This window comes from Myotis brandtii, unplaced genomic scaffold, assembly GCF_000412655.1.
Source record: "Myotis brandtii unplaced genomic scaffold, ASM41265v1 scaffold78, whole genome shotgun sequence".
Taxonomy (NCBI): Eukaryota; Metazoa; Chordata; class Mammalia; order Chiroptera; family Vespertilionidae; genus Myotis; species Myotis brandtii.
In genome coordinates, this window is record NW_005371131.1 from 2410235 (window position 1) to 2429475 (window position 19241).

A 19241-nucleotide genomic window follows, 5' to 3' on the forward strand; every position below is an offset into this window, starting at 1 on the left:
CTAGTAGTTTTTTGATGGAGTCTTTGGGGTTTTCTATGTACAGTATCATGTCATTTATGAATAAGGACAGTTTTACTTCTTTTTCAATTTGGATGCCTTTTATTTCTTCTTGTCTGATCGCTATGGCTAGCACTTCAAGTACTATATCAAACAGAAGTGATGAAAGTGGGCATCCCTGACTTGTTCCCGTTCTTAGGGGAAATGAGTTTAGTTTTTGCTCATTGAGTATGATGTTGGCTGTAGGTTTGTCATATAAGGCTTTTATTATGTTGAGGTATGATCCCTCTATTCCCACTTTGCTGAGAGTTTTTATCAAGAAAGGGTGTTGGATTTTGTCAAATGCTTTTTCTGCATCGATTGATATGATCATGTGATTTTTGTCTCTTATTTTATGTGATGTACACATTTATTGATTTGCAGATATTGTACCATCCTTGTATCCCCGGAATAAATCCCACTTGGTCAAGGTGTATGATCTTCTAATGTAATGCTGGATCCAATTTGCTAGAATTTTGTTGAGGATTTTAGCATCTATGTTCATCAAGGATATTGGCCTATAGTTCTCTTTTGTGGTGTCTTTATCTGGTTTTGGAATTAGGGTAATGCTGGCTTCATAGAAAGAGCTTGAAAGTGTGCCTTCCTCTTGAATTTTTTGGACTAGTCTGAGGAGGATAAGTTTTAGTTCTTCTTTGAATGCTTGGTAGAACTCCCAGCAATCTTTATAAAGCATTCTCACCTGAGTCCTAACTAGTATCTTTGAACAAACACTCTTGGTAGGATTGTGGCATCAGCAGAAAGGAAGGAAAGGGAGATAAAACAAAAAACAAAAAACACAAGAATGAGAGAGTAGCAAAGAAGAATATCACATAATCTGGTTATCCAATACTTGGCAAAACTTGAGGTCCCTACGGTTATGGTTGGTGCAGATTGAAGGTAGATATTTAACCAAGAAAACTATCTCAGGTATACTAAGGCATTTTGACTCTTGAAAAACAATTTTCTGAACAATCCTAAAATAAATTGCAATAACTGTAAAAGGAGAACAATTACACTGGTGGGGGTGAGCACAGTAATACACAAATCTCACAAATGCCTCACAGTTGTGTTTAATCCTCATGGTTTAATCTTACCAAAACATGTTATAATATTACTAGCACTCCAAGATTAGGGAGATTGTAACCCCTGAAACTAATTTAGAATTATTTATCATTTTGAACTTTTGAGTGATTGCCCCAAGTAGGGGATTTTTAGGAGCGATAGTTGTAAGTGGTATGTCTCTTACTAAGCATTTATTTTCACTTTCTACTCATTCTGTGTCCTATTTTCTAAAAATTTTTCTTAGCAGTTCTCTGTTTTTAGATGGGCCGTTTAGGCTCTGAAAGCCAACTCTTTAACCTGACTGACTTAACACCTGCCCATGTTGGTTAGTGCTTTTAATATCTGCTATAGAAATATGTGCTCACACGTGTGTTTTTATATAATGGTAGGGTGGGTATAGCAGCTTCCTAAATCGGGAAAAGCAACTGGCTTTTCTGAAAAGACCTTTCCACCCCCACCTTTTTGCAGGCAGCCAGAGTTAATCCTTGCATGTTTGATTGGAACAGCTGAGAGAGTATCTTGCATATCTGAAGGTCTCCAGTGGACTCATGTTGCCTCTGAGTTGGGGCCACCTTCCTCTTTTCTAGTGCTGATCCTGCCAGCTGTCCTAGCCTCTGTTGAAGCCGAGTGAAGGGGGTGTTAAATGATACACAAACATACAGTGTCATGAAAGGGATCCCTTTACTGCATGTTGCAGTGTAACTTCTTTTTTCTTCCATTCCTTTTCACGACATGAGGGTTTTATACTGCTAATCCTAACACCTGTCCCTGCCAGAGACATTGAGAAGAGGTGGTGTGTGTGTGTGTGTGTGTGTGTGTGTGTGTGTGTGTCTGCGCGTGCGCGCAATCTTGCCCAAGAAGGAATAGAGAAATAATACCAGTCCCATCCGCCTTTCCGTGCCTGGATTGGGAGTGTTCCCTCTGACGCACGTAAAGCCTGGAACATATATATCATTTTGGATCCTGGATACCTTGTGCTTCCTACTGTTTTTGCGTGGCACTTTAAGAAGCCCGTGTTCCCTTCCTTGGCTGTCATTCTCTGCCTCGAGTTTTTGGTGGAGTTGCCAGTAAAACCAATAGTAACAGCAAATCTCTAGTGTAGTTTTCAGTCTATAGCTACTAACTCAGTTGGTGCTTTTTGCTTTTTCCTGAACATTTCTTCTGTGTAGTGTTGAATCTTATTGGGGTGGAAGCCTGGGCTGAACCAAGCCCCGGCTTCATCTGAGCCAGCATACCTATCTGCGTAGGCTGGAAGTCAGCCAAGGATTTTTTGGTGCTGCCTAATTCCTTTGGACAGGACAGCTAGTTCAAACAAGGCAAAAGCTTAGGCACTTTTTTGTACTATCTTTCTCTGAAGATTTCCCCCCATTGCTATGTATGGTGTATATTGTATGGATTATCAATATCCTGTTGTCCAGGTAAGCCAAGGGTTCTAACTTGTTTTCTAGATACTATTTGATTGATATGAAGGTTTTATGGTGGAATGAAATGCTTATAAGCTTTTGACCTGGTACTATTCAGGGTGTAGATTTCCCAAAGTTTTTTTGTTAACTTGCTGTAATAGGAAGTTTGAGTTTTAAATAGTATTGAAGGCTGGGCAGGGGTGGTTGCTTTCAACTCTAGAAGTTCTGAAATTTCAATGTCCATGGGTGTGTGCACGCATGTGTGTATTTTAAACAGAATGGGCCTGGCATTATAAATAACATAAAGCCACCATATTATATAAACTTCAGGCTTTGTTTTGAGTAGAGAAGCATAGATGGCAGTTTCCAAATGTTGTTGCTGTATTTTTTTCTTAGTGCTGTATTTTTAAGAAAGGTGGAAGACACACTCTACACTTAACATTTTAGATAATTTTTGAGATAGGATTAGTGGCATCTTAGTTATTGACTTGTTGAAATCTAGAACTAGAAAATGTTAGGCCATTATCAAGCACACTCCTGGATATTTTGGGTTCTGAGTCAAGCTATAACGTTAACCACCTCCATGTTCGTGCTCAAATAGCTTTGTTTTCCTTGACCCCACTTTCCTTGTACATAAAATGAAGGGGTTGGACCAGATGATCTTTCATTTGTCATAGATTCTTTGAAATATTAACTAATTGTGCTGAAAACCTAGAACAGGAAAATAAAAATGGTTAATACACTTATTTCTGAATTATAGATACTACTTGGTTTCTCAGTTTGTTTTAGTTTATTTGTGTTTTCATGGCAATTTTATTTTTTCTTTGGTCATTTCTGTAATAATTAGCTCTTAAGTTTAAGTTGGACAGAAATACACAGGGTTAAAGACAGTGACTAACCAGTACATTTTATTAGGTATTTAGCCAAAAGGCTAAACCAAGCTATTTTTTAATTTAATTTAATTTTGTTTGTTAATCCTCACCGGAGGATTATTTTTTCCATTGCTTTTTAGAGAGTGGAAGGTAGGAAGGGAGGGGGAGAGAGAGAAAACAAACAAACATCTGTGTGAGAGACACATCGATTGTTTGCTTCCCACATGTGCGGGTCAAACCTGAAACTGAGGTACATGCCCTCGACTGGAATCGAACCAGCAAACCCTTTGGTGCACAGGCTGACTTCCTATCAGCAGAGCCATACGGGCCAGGGCAAAACCAAGCTGTGTTTCATTGGACCTGATGAGGAAGCCTCCAGAGTAAACTCAGCTCAGTCAAGTCAAGCTACCAGTATTGAAGTCACATGGGAGGGGATGTGGTTGTCTCTTTAACTAGATTCTAAACCATTGGTCTATATTATATGTTTTATTTTAACGACATACGGTTTCCATTTTTTGAGTTATTCAAATTAAGAGTATATTATATTTACCATAATGAGGTTTTGATATATTTGTGGGTCTCATTTATCTATGAATTATTTCTCTACTCACATAAAACAATAGATCAGTCTATAGTACAGCTAAGGCTGGAAATGTCATGAGACTAGATTAGAAGCAAAGCTTCTTACAAGTAAATATTAATATGTTTTTGAAGAGAAACATCTGTGAACAGTAAATTTCTGAAACCCATGTAGCAAAGTAAGGGACTTGTAATAACTGTAATATAAGCAAAATTGTCTGAGGAAAAGAACTGAAAACGTGTTTCCAACGAAGATGGAAGTAATTGGAAATATAGTAAAAACAATTTTTTAATATGTAAATGAATTTTTTGAGATAGAAAATTGCCCCCCCCCCATAAAAGTTGTAGAGTGGATTAATAAGTTCCTGTTTAGAAATTATGGCAGGTTTGATAAAGTCTTTTACAGTAAAATTGTATTCATTTATGATAAAATGAATTTGCCACCTGAAATATTTGGGGGCATTAAAATTTAGTAGTGGTGAATGTAGTGTTCTGTATTTGAAATAGCACTTTTCCTGGCTTTGCTCTTTTTGGTAGGTTTATTCTATCTGAAATTAAGGTAGCTTAGAAAGGCAGGTAATGGGGTGTTAAAATTTAAGAATATACCCTCCATTCCACCACATCAGGGAAATTAATGGGATTGAAAAAAACAATTTTAAATTGAAGGATCCAAAACTATTATACAATCTTATATTTTAAATCTGTTAAAGTAACAGTTTTCTTTTAGTACCTTTGTAAATGGGTGATAGATGGCTATCTGCTACCCAAATGCTTAACTGTGGTTATAAAATTTTCTTTTTTAGCTTTTGTTATATTCTTAATCTTAAGTCAAAGCTTGTCATTGCATAATAGTTGTGATTCTGTACCAGTGCATTAGACAATTGGAAATTATTGAGGACATGATTAAATAGTATTTTTTAAGACTTGAAAAGTATTTTATTTTACTTCATTTTGTTTGTATTAGTGGTTAGACAATCATGTACTTTACAAAGTGGTTCCCCCACCCCCCAAATATTTCAAGTACCACTTGGCACCATACATAGTTATTACAGTATTACCGGAAAAGTATTTTTTTCAATGAAGGTTTTGCACCTATTTTTAAAGTTAAGTAAGTTAACCCATGAACAACATGGGTTTGAACTCTACTGGTCTACAAAACTGGATTTTGTTTTTTCAATAAATACAGTCAGCCCCTTGTATCTGGGGATTTCTCACCTGAGGATTCAATCAACCCCCAATGGAAAACAATATTTTCCCATACAAATTGTGGAGTCCAACCACAGATCACAAATACTGTTTTCTCTCTGAAGTTGGTTGAATCCTCAGATGCGGACCGGCCCACTATAGAGTCGAGTTAAACTGAGATTTGGGAGGGGAGGGGAGGGGAGGACAAAGGGGGGTGTTGGTCCGAGCCCCTAAGGATCACTCTATTCTAGATTTGCTAGTGTTGAGATAATGAAACTAAGTGCATCTCCTCTACATGAAGCAATAAAATATTTTAGGTACTTGACCTTTCATTGCTCTTATTGTTAATAAAATCATGTCTGTCTTAAGAGTGTGCAACTGAAATTGGTTATTTTATTAGTTGGAATTTTTGCAGAACAAACCTGAGCTAAATCAGTTTAAAATACAGGCACAGTAAGTAGATAGGGGCTTGTTAGAGATGATTTAAAGGACAATGAATATTGTATCCCTGCTCAGAAAAACACACACATCTATTTGAGAAATTGTTTCTGAAATTATTCTTTTGTGTTAAACATTTACTGCCTCTGACTGGATGGTTAAAATATAACTTGTTAGGATGGCTACTGTCAGTCAAACAGAAAACAAGTGTTGGCAAGGATGTGGAGAAATTGGAACCCTGTACACTGTTGATGGGAATGTAAAATGGTACAGCTGCTGTGGAAAACAGTATCGTGGTTCCTCAAAAAAATTAAAAATAGAATTACTATATGACCCAGCAATTCTACTTCTGGATATGTGCTCAAAAGAATTCAAAGCAGGGTCTTGAAGAGATATTTGCTCACCCATGTTCATATCAGCATTATTCACAATAGCCAAAAGGTAGATGCAGCAATCTAAGTGGGCATCAGTGGGTGAATGGATAACCAAAATAGGATGCATACATTCAGGGGACCATTGCCCAGCCTTAAAAAGGAAGGAAATTCTGAAATAAGCTGCAACAGGGAAGAACCTATGGTAAGTGACATAAGGCAGCCACAAAAAGACAAATACTGTATGATTCCACTTAGATGATGTACCTAGAATAGTCAAATTCATAGAGACAGAAAGTACAGTAGTGGTTTCCAAGGACTCTGGGGACAAGGAGAATGGAGAGTTATTGTTTAATGCATATAGTTTCAGTTTTAAAAAATGAAGAGTTCTTTTTTTGTTGTTAATCCTCACCTGAGGATATTTTTCCCATTGATTTTCAGACAGAGTGGAAGGGAGGAGGAGAGGGGAAGAGAGAGAAACATCGATTGGTTGTCTCCCACAAGCACCCCGACTGGTGCCAGGGATCAAACCTTCAACCGAGGTACATGCCCTTGTCTGGGAATCGAACCCACTAGCCTTTGGTCCATGGGCCGATGCTCTCACCACTGAGAGTTCTGGAGATGGATGGTGGTGATGGTACCACATTAGGGATATATATAATAACCACTGAATGTATACTTGAAAATGGCTAAGATGGTAAATTTTATGGTATGTGTATGTTACCACAATAAAAAAAAAATTGGGGTGTGGGGTGTAACTGTTGTTGCAAGTTAGGGGTTCGCCTATTATCGCAGTTTTACTTAACCTGTTACCCATTGCACACATTCCCACTGATTATCGTTTTGAGGTAAATGGGCGGTCAGAGGAGGAAGAAGCAGAACCTTACATTATTGGGAGTGTAGCTAAGTGTCCTGATTTGAGGATTGAGGATAGTCAAGTACAACTTAAGGCACCTGGAAGACTGAAAGATAGAAAGTTACCTATCTAAAAGGTACATTTGGCCCTAGCCGGTTTACCTCAGTGGATAGAGCATCGGCCTGCAGACTAAAGAGTCCCGGGTTCAATTCCAGACAAGGGCACATGCCCAAGTTGCAGGCTCAATCCCCAGTAGAGGGCATGCAGGAGGCAGCCGATCAATGATTCTTTCTCTTCACTGGTGTTTCTATCTCTCCCTCTCTCTTCCTCTCTAAAATCAATAAATATATTTTTAAAAATCCTATATAATAAAAGGCTAATATGCAAATTGACTGAACAGCAGAACAGCCGGTCCTATGACGCGCATTGACCACCAGGGGGCAGATGCTCAGCACAGGAGCTGCCCCCTGGTAGATAGTGCGCTCCCACAGGGGGAGTGCCGCTCAACCAGAAGCCGGGCTCACAGCTGGCAAGCGCAGCAGTGGTGGTGGGAGCCTCTCCCACCTCTGCGGCAGTGCTAAGGATGTCCGACTTCAGGGAGCAGGCCTAAGCCGTCAGTTGGACATCCCCCAAGGGCTCCTGGACTGCAAGAGGGTGCGGGCTAGGCTGAGGGACCTTACTCACCCCCCAAGTTCACAATTTTTGTGCACTGGGCCTCTAATAAATAAATAAAAGGTACATTTGCCCAGCCTATGCTCTGGTCTGCAGAATGCCTTAGAGTGAATGAGCCCAGAGGCTTTCTACTTCTTTGTGGGAAGATGATCTCAATATAGTGTGACATGCATTATTTAATTTCTCATTTTGAGAATGTTTTTTGAGTACCTACTGTGTGCCAGGCACAGGATTTAGTGGTAGCAGTGAAGAAGACAGAAAGACATAGCAAATTTAAATTTGGAGAAACAGCACCTCAGTTTTCACAAGTTAGTTGGCCATTATTATTTTTTTTTATTGATTGATTTGAGAGAGAGAGAGAAATATCAAATTGTTGTTCCACTTATACATTCACTGGTTACTTCTTGTATGTACCCTTATTGGGGATCGAACCCACAACTTGGAGTATCAGGATGATGCTTTAACCAACTGAGTATGCAGTTACTCGGCCAGGGCTTAACTTTTTTATAATCTAGTTATTGATAAATTTGTTAACCTCCCATTCCTTTTTAATATTTGCCTAAGAACCTTTTCCTTAATCTCTCATAGAATACAGAGATTGTGTACATAATTTTAATTATTTGATTCTAGTTGTCTAGAGCTTGGGGATTTTTAAATATATGAGTATATTACCCAAATCTAGATAATAATTTATGATTTTCTTTTTAATTTCTCTGGCATCACCTATGTTATAGTGTATGTTATTTGTGATCTTGTTCTAAAGGTTTGATTTTGGGGGATAAGAAATAAATATGAGTGTTAGTTGGTTTTATAAGCATATAAAGTCTAAAACAGTTGATTTCGAATTCTCCTCTCACCTCATTTTCTAGAATGGGTTCTATATAAGTGAACCCTGTCTGAACTAGAGAAAAGAAGCTAGGAAATAATAGATTTAGCTATAACTTGACTACATTTATATTAAAGGGAATGTTGGGGCAAAGAATATTAAAGTGTTATTGATATGCTTCTGAGAAGGTATTTAATATCTATTAGGTATAAATTGTTATTTACACTTAATTAGGGTTATTGTGTGGGGGCGTGCTGTGAAGAGCTGTTACATTAACAAGTTTTTATTATTGCAGGAAATGCTGTCCCTTTAATGTTGCCTTTCACTTGGGTGCCAGAGGCAGCCTGGGAAAGGATGAGCAAAACCTGCCTTCTAGTCAGGGACTCTGGGATCTGCTTTTATGGCATTGCTGGTGCGTGGGTGGAAGGGAGAGAAGTTGAGTCACATCTGTGTAAAATTGTAAAGAGTAAGAGCACCTAAACTTGTGAGTTTTTTAATCAGTGAGTTATTTTGTCTAGAATCTGAACTATTATAATAAAGTTGAAAATAGGCCTTTCTCTCACTCTTTTTTTGGTGCGTCTTCCTCTAGGCTTCAGATTTCTAAGATACTGGAGTGAATTTATGAAGTTGAAGCTATTTCCAAGTACTCTTTTAGAGAAAAGAATGCTTTGGTAATATTTTGATAATCTCATAGATACTCTTTATTCTTAGGTATCCATGTATGGATAAATAAATGGCTAGTGATAGAAATCAAGGAATTATTGTTTGATCTCAACAAACATTTATTCATCTACTATGAATTAAGGCATTGGGTGAGGAACTGGGATATGAAACACACAATTCCTCTCCTCAGATTGCTCACAGTCTATTCATAGTTACACAGAAGCACTAACCCCAACAGTTATGAACTGTGGGTTAGGCTCTGAGGCACAGGGATAAGGGGTCCCTAACCCACATATGGGAGCTGGTAGAGTCAGGAAAGGCTTTCTGAACTAGGGGAGCCTTGAAGGATGAACTAGACAGATAGAAGGCCATATTCAGAGGAGTAAGAACATAAAACAGAAATATGGTGTCGTTGAGGAACTAACTGCATGTCGTTCAGTGTGGTGGGGGCAGGAAGAGCGAGGGGTGGGGAGTGACTCTGACAAGCATGCGAAAGCCAGATTATGTGTTAGGCACCTACTTAACAGTTAGGATTTCCCCCCTTTGGAGCTATGGGAATAGTTGAGCATTTGAATCAGGGAAGTGGCACAATGAGCTGTGCATTTGGAAAGATTGCTCTGGCAGTAGCAAGAGGCTCGGATGGGAAGAGTGGTAGACTGGAGGCAAAGAGACAGCTTCCTCATCTCCAAGAAGGAGAGTAAAGTATCTCACCGTGAGGATGAAGTGAGCTAATAAGTATCTGCCTGATGGGAAGCCACCACAGAGTAAATTCCAAAGAAATGGTAGCGATTTTACCAGTCATGAAATTTAACCATTCACTAAGACAACAAACATAGTACAGTGGGTACCTAGAATCCAAGCTTCACACAGAGAGGGATTTTTATTCCTTTGTCCTTTACTCATTTCCCCTCTTGCCTAGAACTCTGCCCAGCACATAGTAGGCACTCAACCATTTGTTTATTTTTTTTCAACCATTTGTTAAATGAATTAATGACCTAACTTTGAGAATTTAGTTTTGGACTTTTAAATTAGAGATATCTAAATGAGTTGACGTCTGATCTCGGAAGCTAAATGAGTTGACCATTATTTGGCAGTTGGTTTTTTATTGTTTTTAATCCTCACCCGAGGATATTTTTTCCACTGCTTTTTATAGCGAGTAAAAGGGAAGGAGGGAGGAGAGAGAGAAAAACTTCCATGTGAGAGAGATGCATTGATTGATTGCCTCCTGCATGCACCCCTATTGGGTCCCAGATCAAACCTACGATCTTCATAGCTCCGGCCTTCAGAGCTCCGGCTGACCACTAATCATTTAGCAGCACTGGCCAGGGTGGCAGTTGCATTTCTTGATCTGGCATTCAGAAAACATGTGGACCGGACATAGAAATGTGGAGATCAGGGTAAATGGATGGTAATTAAAGCGATGGGATGGGTTACATCCCCTAGAGCAAGCGCATTCAGCAGTATTGAACTTTTTTGAGGTTTGTAGCCTTTGGAGACTCTGATGAATCCTAGGGATCCTCTCTGCACAGAAGTGTACATATGTAAACAAATTTCCACAGGGGTGTCTATGTGAGGAGCTCTGCACCTAAGGTGAAGAATCTGTGGTATGCAGTTAAATAGACGTCTGAGGGCACCTCCAGCAATAGCAACATTTAGAGGGTGGACAGGAAGTTAGTGAACACGAAAAGAGGAAAATCAGGAAAGACTGGTATCATTTTAAACTGAGAATTTCCTAAAGGTGAGAGTGCCAAAAACCACAGATAAGTCAGAGAAAATGTGAAATGTCCATTGAGTTTGACCATCAGAGGTCTTTGGTGACTTCAGTAAGGTAAATTTCCATTGAATGGTATGGGGAAAAGGAAGCTAGAGTTCGAGGATTGCATAGAACATCAAGGAAGTGATGAAGAAATTGAGACAACTAGGAGAAATTCTTCTATTTAACAAATGTTAATTGAATACCGACCAGGCACTATGCTCGAGGCTGGGGATTGAACCGTGAGGCTGGATGTGGTCTCCTCCCTTAGCTGACATTCTTATTGTATATTTGCTGGACCACTTCCCCAACGCCATACCCCCACCCAGAAAAAGCCCAAAAATGAGTTTCTCCTGGTGCACCACTGGGGACTCGGCGGCTCTGCTGGATCAGAGCCAGGCTATTCAACTGCTCTTCTCTCTCTTGGGCACCAGGGAGCAAATTGTCCTCTCTAATGTCAGCCTTTAAAGTCAGGGACACACTTGAAAATATCCTTGAGTTTGTCCAGTGCTCACAATGATCCTGTTATTTAGTGAATTTATAAAAATCATTTTAATATTTATTTTTGCTTTAGTTCATACTAACTTGTGCTAATGACTTGTATAAGCTTTTATTTGCGGTATTAAATGTTGGTCCTAAATGTAGAAAAGAGGCATGAATACCAGGCCTAAGGAAACCTTTCTCCTAGACCTAATCCTAGACTTTCTGTATGTGGGGATCTCTCATTTGCCTTTTTATTTAAAACCCTCTCTCTCTCTCTCTCTCTCTCTCTCTCTCTCTCTTCTTGGGGCCTTATTATCTTTATGGGTAGAGGCTGCTTCAAGATAGCTGTGCTTTCATAAGGGTAGTGTGTGTGTGTGTGTGTGTGTGTGTGTGTGTGGAGTCTCTCTTCTTGGTGTGTGGTTTTTTGCCCCTGGCACTATACTGGGCCAGTGGATTTAGAGAATGGTATACAGTGATTCTCAGGTTTATTTCTTATATTAGAACTGAAAATAAAATTATCCCATAAATAGGATTTAGATTCTTCCAAAAGTACACCAGGTTGCCCCTGCTTTCAGTGAAATTCACCTACCTGTTTTCTGCTTACTCACTTTGCCTTTTAAAAAATTTGACTGCATTTTATCTCCTATGGCTTTTTAGTTGCAAATTTAGAGAATGCAATATGTTCTATCTTCCAGATTATTTCTAAAAATGTTAAATAAGAACAAGCCTGGTACTGATCTATTTCTTTCTCATCATGTTTTTCCCTAATGTTTAAAGATTCCATTCTTTGGTACATATTTCTTTACATATTATGGATTATAGCAAAAGTATACAGATGTCTGTAAAATGCCCAGAATAGTGCTCTGAGGTATTGTAGGTATCAGTAAATAGCTCTGATTGTGCCAGTTTCTCTAGGGTCTATAGATTGTTTGCTAGCTCCTGTGTTCTTTTTCTTTTTTTAAGATTTTTATTGATTTAAGAGAGGAAGGGAGAGAGAGATAGAAACATCAGTGATGAGAGAGAATAATTGATTGGCTGCCTCCTGTATGCCCCACCACTGGGGATTGAGGCCTAACCCTAACCCTGACTGGGAATTGAACCGTGACCTCCTGGCTCATAGGTTGACACGCAACCACTGAGCCACACCTGCCAGGCTCCGATGTTCTTTTCAGAATTGTTTGAATGATTATTAATTTGAGTGGGAGCATGATGGTATTATATTGGTAATATACCAGCCAACATTATTATTATACAGTAAATTTTTGATAAGTGTGGTTATACATTTTGCCAAACAATTCTTATAGATACAGCAAAAAACTATGTATTCTCAATGTGGTTTTTGATTTTTAATTTTGATTTCTTTGTTTATTTTAAAAATAGGAAGCTTAATTTTGGAATTAATCTCTTTGCCCTTTGTGTAATCTATTAGAGCTTATAACATAATAAATATAGCATAACTAAAACATATAATAAAATCCTTTAGGATCTTATTAGAATACTAAAAAAATTAGAAAATCTATTTTATGAGACAAATAAGAAACATCACAAACTCATTAAACATTCACATAGATTGTTCTATTTGAATATTTAATAATATAAAGTAGGGAGATTATAAAATTTATATTCAGAGGTCAAAACTTTTCCAAGATCATTTACTTGTAAAGGGCCCAGTTAAAACTTCGACCAGGACTTCTGGACTGAAGTACATCTTGGATGCTTTTTTCATTATTTCCTTTTAATAAGAGAAACTCTTACATTCAATAAATATTCTCCCAAACGTTGTATATCTATAGTACTCTATAGTAACAGTTACTGATTACAATAATGACACAGATGTCCAGTGTGTATGTAAGAAAAGGTTTATGTTTTTTAATAGAGGCTGAAATACAGAAGCCTGGGGATCACAAAGGGTAAATTCTCAGTTAACCAGAATTTTTAATGAAGCCAGAAGCCTTAAGCAGTCATGTTTGTAGACAGCTTTTTCAGAATCCCCAGGTTTTTACAGTAGAAACAATAAGCACTCAATTACATTCCTCCTCTCTTTCAGTCCTTTCAGTCATTGGACTGGGTTTAGTTCAAGCAGATTCTTGCATATTCCCGGTCCTTGAAAACCTTTCCGGTCAGTGGCCATTCAACATCTTTTTACGTTTCCTTAAATTCACTACATCTATAAACTGCATCAGTAGAAATGTATATTTAAAAAAAAAATTTGTTTCACTTCTTGTTTATTATATATTCATGGGTGGAATATTCTAAATCTGCATTAACTATTGTAAGCCTACAAATGCTTCCAGTGCTACATAGTTAATGCCACCATCGCAGATATTCACTCCTTAAAATATGCCTGCACATGGCGCTTGCCCCTCCCCCTCTCTCCCCCTCCTCCCTTCTTCCCCTCACACACGCACACGGGTACACACACACACACACACACACACACACGCGTGCGCAAAGCACACACCAAACTGCCATTCTCCAGCAGGCCTGTTTCTGGAGTTGGGAGCTGTAAGCCTGCTGGGAGGGGGTGGGAGGAGGAGGAAGAGGTGGGGCTCTACTCTGATTAATTGCCTTAGGCATTCAGGGGTGGGGCTTCCTTCAGCCATCTGCCTGAGATATGGGAGGGAGCTGGAGAACGAAGGAGGGGGAGAGACTGCCAGAGAGGAAGAGAAAAGAAAGGAAGAAACACTAGAAAGAAAAAGGAAGAGGGGATAAAGGGAGATCAATCATTTACCCTTAAATAGCTAGACTGAGGGGGGGGAGGGGGGGAAAGAAGGCCGTGGAAGGTGTGCCCTAACACGACTGCTTTGAAGTGTTCATCATCATTCCCTTTGGTTTATGGAGAAAAAGAAAATGGTAACTCAGGTAAGATTTGTGTTTCCTCGGTGTGTTTCTTTTCCCGTTTCTGGGATAGAAATAAAGATATGGGGGTGGGGTATAGCCATTAGAGTTTTAATTATTATTGTCTTCTTAGAGAAGACCAGATTTATTGTTATCAACTGAAAAGTCTGTGTGTGTTGTGAGTTCATGAGAGAGAGAGGGAAAGAGAGATGTATCCGTAGCCTTTTCTCCCCCCACCCCCTCCGTAGCAGATTCCTGTTTCCTGTACGGTGCAGCTGTAGCTCAGGAAAAACCCTGTGGGGATTTGTCTACCTCTTTGTCTTGGTTCTGAGAAGAGGGAGGGAGAGAGAGAGAGACTGCAGAGGTAGGAAGAGATTCTCGTAGACTGCCAAAAAGAGGGGAGAGGGATTGACTTCCTTTTAAGAATTGCAGAAGAATTTGTGTTACGGAGAAATCTGATTCCCGATTCACTTCGGTTTCTCAGAATTGGCGATGGAATTGCAGTTTTGCTACTTTCGCTCCAGATGGCTTATTAAAAATGAAGACTAGGAAAATGTTTCCATTTTCCTGGCTTTGTTACTGGCAAAGAATGTTCTCAGTAGGAACCATAGGAGCATGCAGGTGCAGCAGAGGCAGGTAAAGCTGCCTGACAGAACAGATCTGAGTGTATAAATGACGATCACGGGGGCATTAAAAGGCATTTGAAGGAGAGGGACTGAGAAATGGGGGAATCTCTCTCTCTCTCTCTCTCTCTCTCTCTCTCTCTCTCTCTCTGTCTGTCTTTGGTTATGCCAGGCAATATGTAATCTGCATTTTAGCAAGTCATTCCTGGCAAATGGAAGGTGCATACTCTTCTGTGGTTCCCCGGCAGTGCTATCGTTCTTGTTGCCACCCTTTTGTGTGTTCCTTTCCCCTTTTCCTTTCTATAGGTAGAGAGAGGGAGTAATGAGTATGTGATTTATCAGTGAGAAATCATGTGCGCTACAGAACGTGCATGTCCTTTAGTCTCAGACTTAGGGTCATTTTCACTGCAGGCTTTTATGCTCTGTAGGGAAATTTCATCACTGGACAGTGCTTTCCTTTTAAGGAGGTTGCCCCCCTTTTTTTGTACTCTCTCTTCTCTGCCTCTCCAAGTCACCACCGGAGGGCGAGAGAGTCAGCTAGCCATGGGGACATAGGCATCAGTTTAGGAGCTGGGAGCCCCGCTCTGTTAAATGTTATATAATGCCCCGCAGTCCTGTTGGGAAGGAGGGACAGCATTAGGCAGATTTTCTCAACGCGACCTAGAGGAAAGGGAACTTTCAAAGAATATTTTTCCAAAGTAATTCTTCACTAAATCTGAGTTTGGAGGTTATCAAGAAATCTCTCCCTCCTTTAGAAAGTGGAGACCGTTAAAATATTTTCTCTTCTATCTCGTATCCCTTTATTGTCAACCTAATTCACTCTTTTGAAATATTGCTTTACTTTTAAAAAAATTTCCATAGAGAGGAAACCTATTTCTGCATTCTCTTTGTTGCTTGGGAGATGATACTTGTTAACCTTGGAGCCCTCATTCAATTTTCATTAGCTGGCAATATTAGAGGGTATGGGCTCTGTTCTTTCTCAGCTGTTCCTGAAGGCTTTTCAACTACTTGACTTTTCATTATATATATTTTTAAATCAGTGAAAGAATTATTGAAACTAGGACTTTTTATACATCTTGGAACATGCCCCCTTAGTTTCTAAGGAGCTGGTTAAGCATGTGTAAGCACAGGCTGGAATGCACAGGCATATGCACACTTAATATTGTGTTCTTACTATTGGTATTTAAGGAAACTATATTTTAAGAATGAAGCAGAAGAGATATAGAAACAGGAAAGAGGGATGCTGAGGAAGTATAATAGATAAACTAAAATCATCATGATTTTTCTCAGGATGTGCTGAATGCTGAAGGAAACAACTTGTCTTTGCCCCTCCTAAATTTATACAATGGGAAAGTATAGAATATCAAATTTGTCAGTTTTCACTATCCCATCATACTTGTTTTGGTGTACACTTTCTATGTTAATGTAATGTACATAGTTGTTGGTAATCTAGGGGAAAAAATCAAAGGACATAACCAAATGGGCCAAATGTTTACCTGTCCTGTGGGTGTGTTTTTTGGGACGAGGTGTTTTTTTGTTTTGAGGGGAATTTGTTGGTGTTTTGTTTGTCAAGCCAGACATCTAATCTAAATATATGATAATGATCTGTCACATGAGTGTCTAAATAAAAACTGTCTGTATTGTTAGGGTTTGGTTTTCAAAGTTAGATGGTTTATTATTGTATTTAATATCTTGATTAGTATATTAGGAAACTTATTTAGATGGGATTTCACCATTTGTCACCTAAGTTCTGCTTCTCCAATCTTAACATTTCTATATCCCTTAGTTTCCATCACTCACCCAGTGGAATAGGGAAAAGAGCTCTCAGTGGATGACATTTTCATCATACAATTTAGATCTAGATCAGTACTTGCAATATGTGTGCGCTTTATTATTATGCATGCTCTAGTTTTATAAGGCCTCTTTTTTGTTTAATTAACAAACTACTTTGTGATTTACAATAAGTAATCAGTGATTTGCCTTAAAAAAACAAATAGAGCCCTGACTGGGTGGTTCAGTTGGTTGGAGCTTCGTCCTAAACACTAAAAAACGGTTGCAGGTTCAATACTCAGTCAGCAACTGATGGATGTTTCTCTCTCACATCTCTCTCTCTCTCTCTCTCTCTCTCTCTCTTTCTCTCTCTCAAAATCAATAAAAACATATCCTCAGGTGAGGATTTTTTTTAAGCAAATAGGAATTTAATCACAAAATTTTAATATGGCAGACATGGTAGTGCCATATTTTTTTTTATAACTAGGTTTTTCTCGTTCATGTATATGTTGTAGGAGTATTTCACTGAGATAACTCTTTATTTCTGAACATGTGAACCAAATTATTGTGTCTTCTTATATCTATGCAAAATAACAATATGGAATTAAAGGAAGGAAAAGAGGAAAAATCATTTTTGTAATATGTGTGAGATTAGAAAAACAAAATCGCAAATGACTCCAGCTCCAATTAATTTTTTTAAATGTTTAGCCAGACTCAGACTCAGTTATACTATTTGTTGCTGAAAGGGAGAATATACTAAGCAGAAAGGAAAAGATTTTACAGTTGGATGTGTAGGGCTGCCAGTTTCTGTGGAACACAAAGCCCTCCCTTTCTTGGACAGCTCAGTGCTTTGCTGGCATTTTCTTCAAAATCTGGTTTCCATCAGGACCAAGAGGAGGGAAGGTGTTAAGAATAAGGGAGGTTGGAAAGGGGGTGGCTGTTCCTTTAAATAGTGCAGTGAGCCCATGTGGCTGCAGGCCTCTCTTGAGTGTATTCTTTTGTAATGAATCACCGGTTCCATTGTCTGCTATCTCCCCTTTGTAGCTGGAAGGCTCTGAAGTCTTTCACCTGAGCTGCTGCCAGTTAGCTATTCTCTTCCAGGGTGGCTGGGAGAAGAGGAGAGGGACGGTATTTTATGGTTTAATTAAAGACAGATAAGAGAGCAGGTATGTTTTGCTCTGTCTCAGTTTTTTCCTGTCCTTTTAGGGTTTTGTTTGTTTTTTGTCTTTTTGAAATGAGTTGGAGTAAGGAATCTGTTCTATGGTTTTGCTAAGCATATCCAATTTTCTGCGACTTTTGCAAGTCCTCAGTGATTATTTAGTCTCCATTTTGTGGCATTGCTTTAAAGTGATTCCATTCGGTTGCCTGCCAGTTCCACCCGAACCTCATCCCACCCTTCATCCACAGAGCTTCAGCCCACACTGTTTGTTTTGGCCACTTTCCACTTTCTATGTGCTGCGCAGGACTCTGGGAAGTTGGGGGGTAGGCGGAGATTGTGGGTTGGAGAGTAATTTATGTTCCTTTACCATGAATCAAAAAAAAGCCTCACTTTTTCCAGAGATTTGGTTTCTTTCTGAATTCTTCTACACTACTCCATATCTTCAGTTCTAACCATTTCCTTGCCAAGACCAAGACTGGCTCTTGAAAAATACGGCTATTCTAAAAATTATATAGTTTTCCTGAAAGACACTCAGAATTCCACAAATATGATGAAATTTGACTCATTAAATGGTTTTTCTTCCCATTCACATGTCCCCACCTCAAGCACACACCCCTTTTGCCCCTTCCCTTTATTTTTTCCTTTATCTTTCTCCTTAGTTTTGCAGTTAGGTAAGCTTAGCGTTTGACCATCTGCTGTTCAAGTTTATATTGCTACACAGGACATCTCCAAGTTGAAAGGTGAATGACACGCCTCATCCCTCTCGGTGTTTCTTGGACATTTGTGTGTGGCACTCAGACAGATCTTCCCTAGGAACCAGTCACAGTGATGGGGCAGCCCTGTGCCCACCGGCGTCCTTCTGGTGGACTGTTCCTCTGGAATCTAACTGTGTTGGTGTCCCCAGCATTCCCTTCTGGAGTCATAATTCCTCACTCTTCCCCTCTCCCCCCAACATTCCCAGACCACTGTCAAATCTTTCTTAAACATTTCTACGCAACACTTCACATATTAAATCCAGCCAACGCAAATGGAATGTGGGATCTCCGCAGTAAATGGTGTGCTGCTTTGAATGTAGTGACTCTGTTATTGGACTCCAGGCTCACTCCTCGCTGCGCAGTCCGAAACTGCAGCCTGCCGAGCTGTATCGTTTCCATTTTCAGATGCTTAAACGTCCCTCTCCTACTTTTGGAATGACTGAGTTCAGGACACCTTGGCATCAAATAATTCACTAGAGGTCATTGCCAGAGTGAACCATTTAAAATGCAGGTCTGATTTTTGCCACTCCTGTGCTTAAAACCTTCCCGTTGTTTCCCTTCAGGCTCAGAGTAAAATCCCGTGTCCCTACTCCAGTCTCCAAGGCCCGGCGTGATCGTAACCTGGCTACCTCTACAACCTCATCGCCTGCTGCTCTTCTCTTCCCATATTTCGCACCAATGACACTGACCTCTTTGCTGTTCCCTTAACACACCTGCATTCTCCTCAGGGCCTTTCTGTTTTCTCTTGGCTGGAAATGCTCTTCTCTCCGATCCCATGACTTCTCAAGGAGAGCTCTTTATCAGGGGTCCTCAAACTTTTTAAACAGGGGGCCAGTTCACTGTCCCTCAGACCGTTGGAGGGCCGGACTATAGTTTAAAAAAAAAAACTATGAACAA

At 39.5% G+C, this 19241-nt stretch overlaps 1 protein-coding gene across 24 annotated transcripts in view; it reads left to right on the forward strand.

Moving 5' to 3' along the window:
• Window positions 1-19241, forward strand: part of RBFOX2 (RNA binding protein, fox-1 homolog (C. elegans) 2) — a 197094-nt gene that overhangs the window by 97765 nt on the left and 80088 nt on the right. The window contains exon 1 of one of the 24 annotated variants that reach the window (XM_014530824.1): window positions 13777-14061. The exons of 21 other annotated variants lie outside the window; for them this stretch is intronic. In XM_014530824.1, the coding sequence (XP_014386310.1) occupies window positions 14035-14061 (27 nt within the window). In that variant the 5' untranslated portion in view covers window positions 13777-14034. Of the gene's footprint in view, window positions 1-13776; window positions 14062-19241 lie in introns of those variants that run through there. 2 more of the 24 variants (XM_014530829.1, XM_014530828.1) reach the window with 2 other exon arrangements.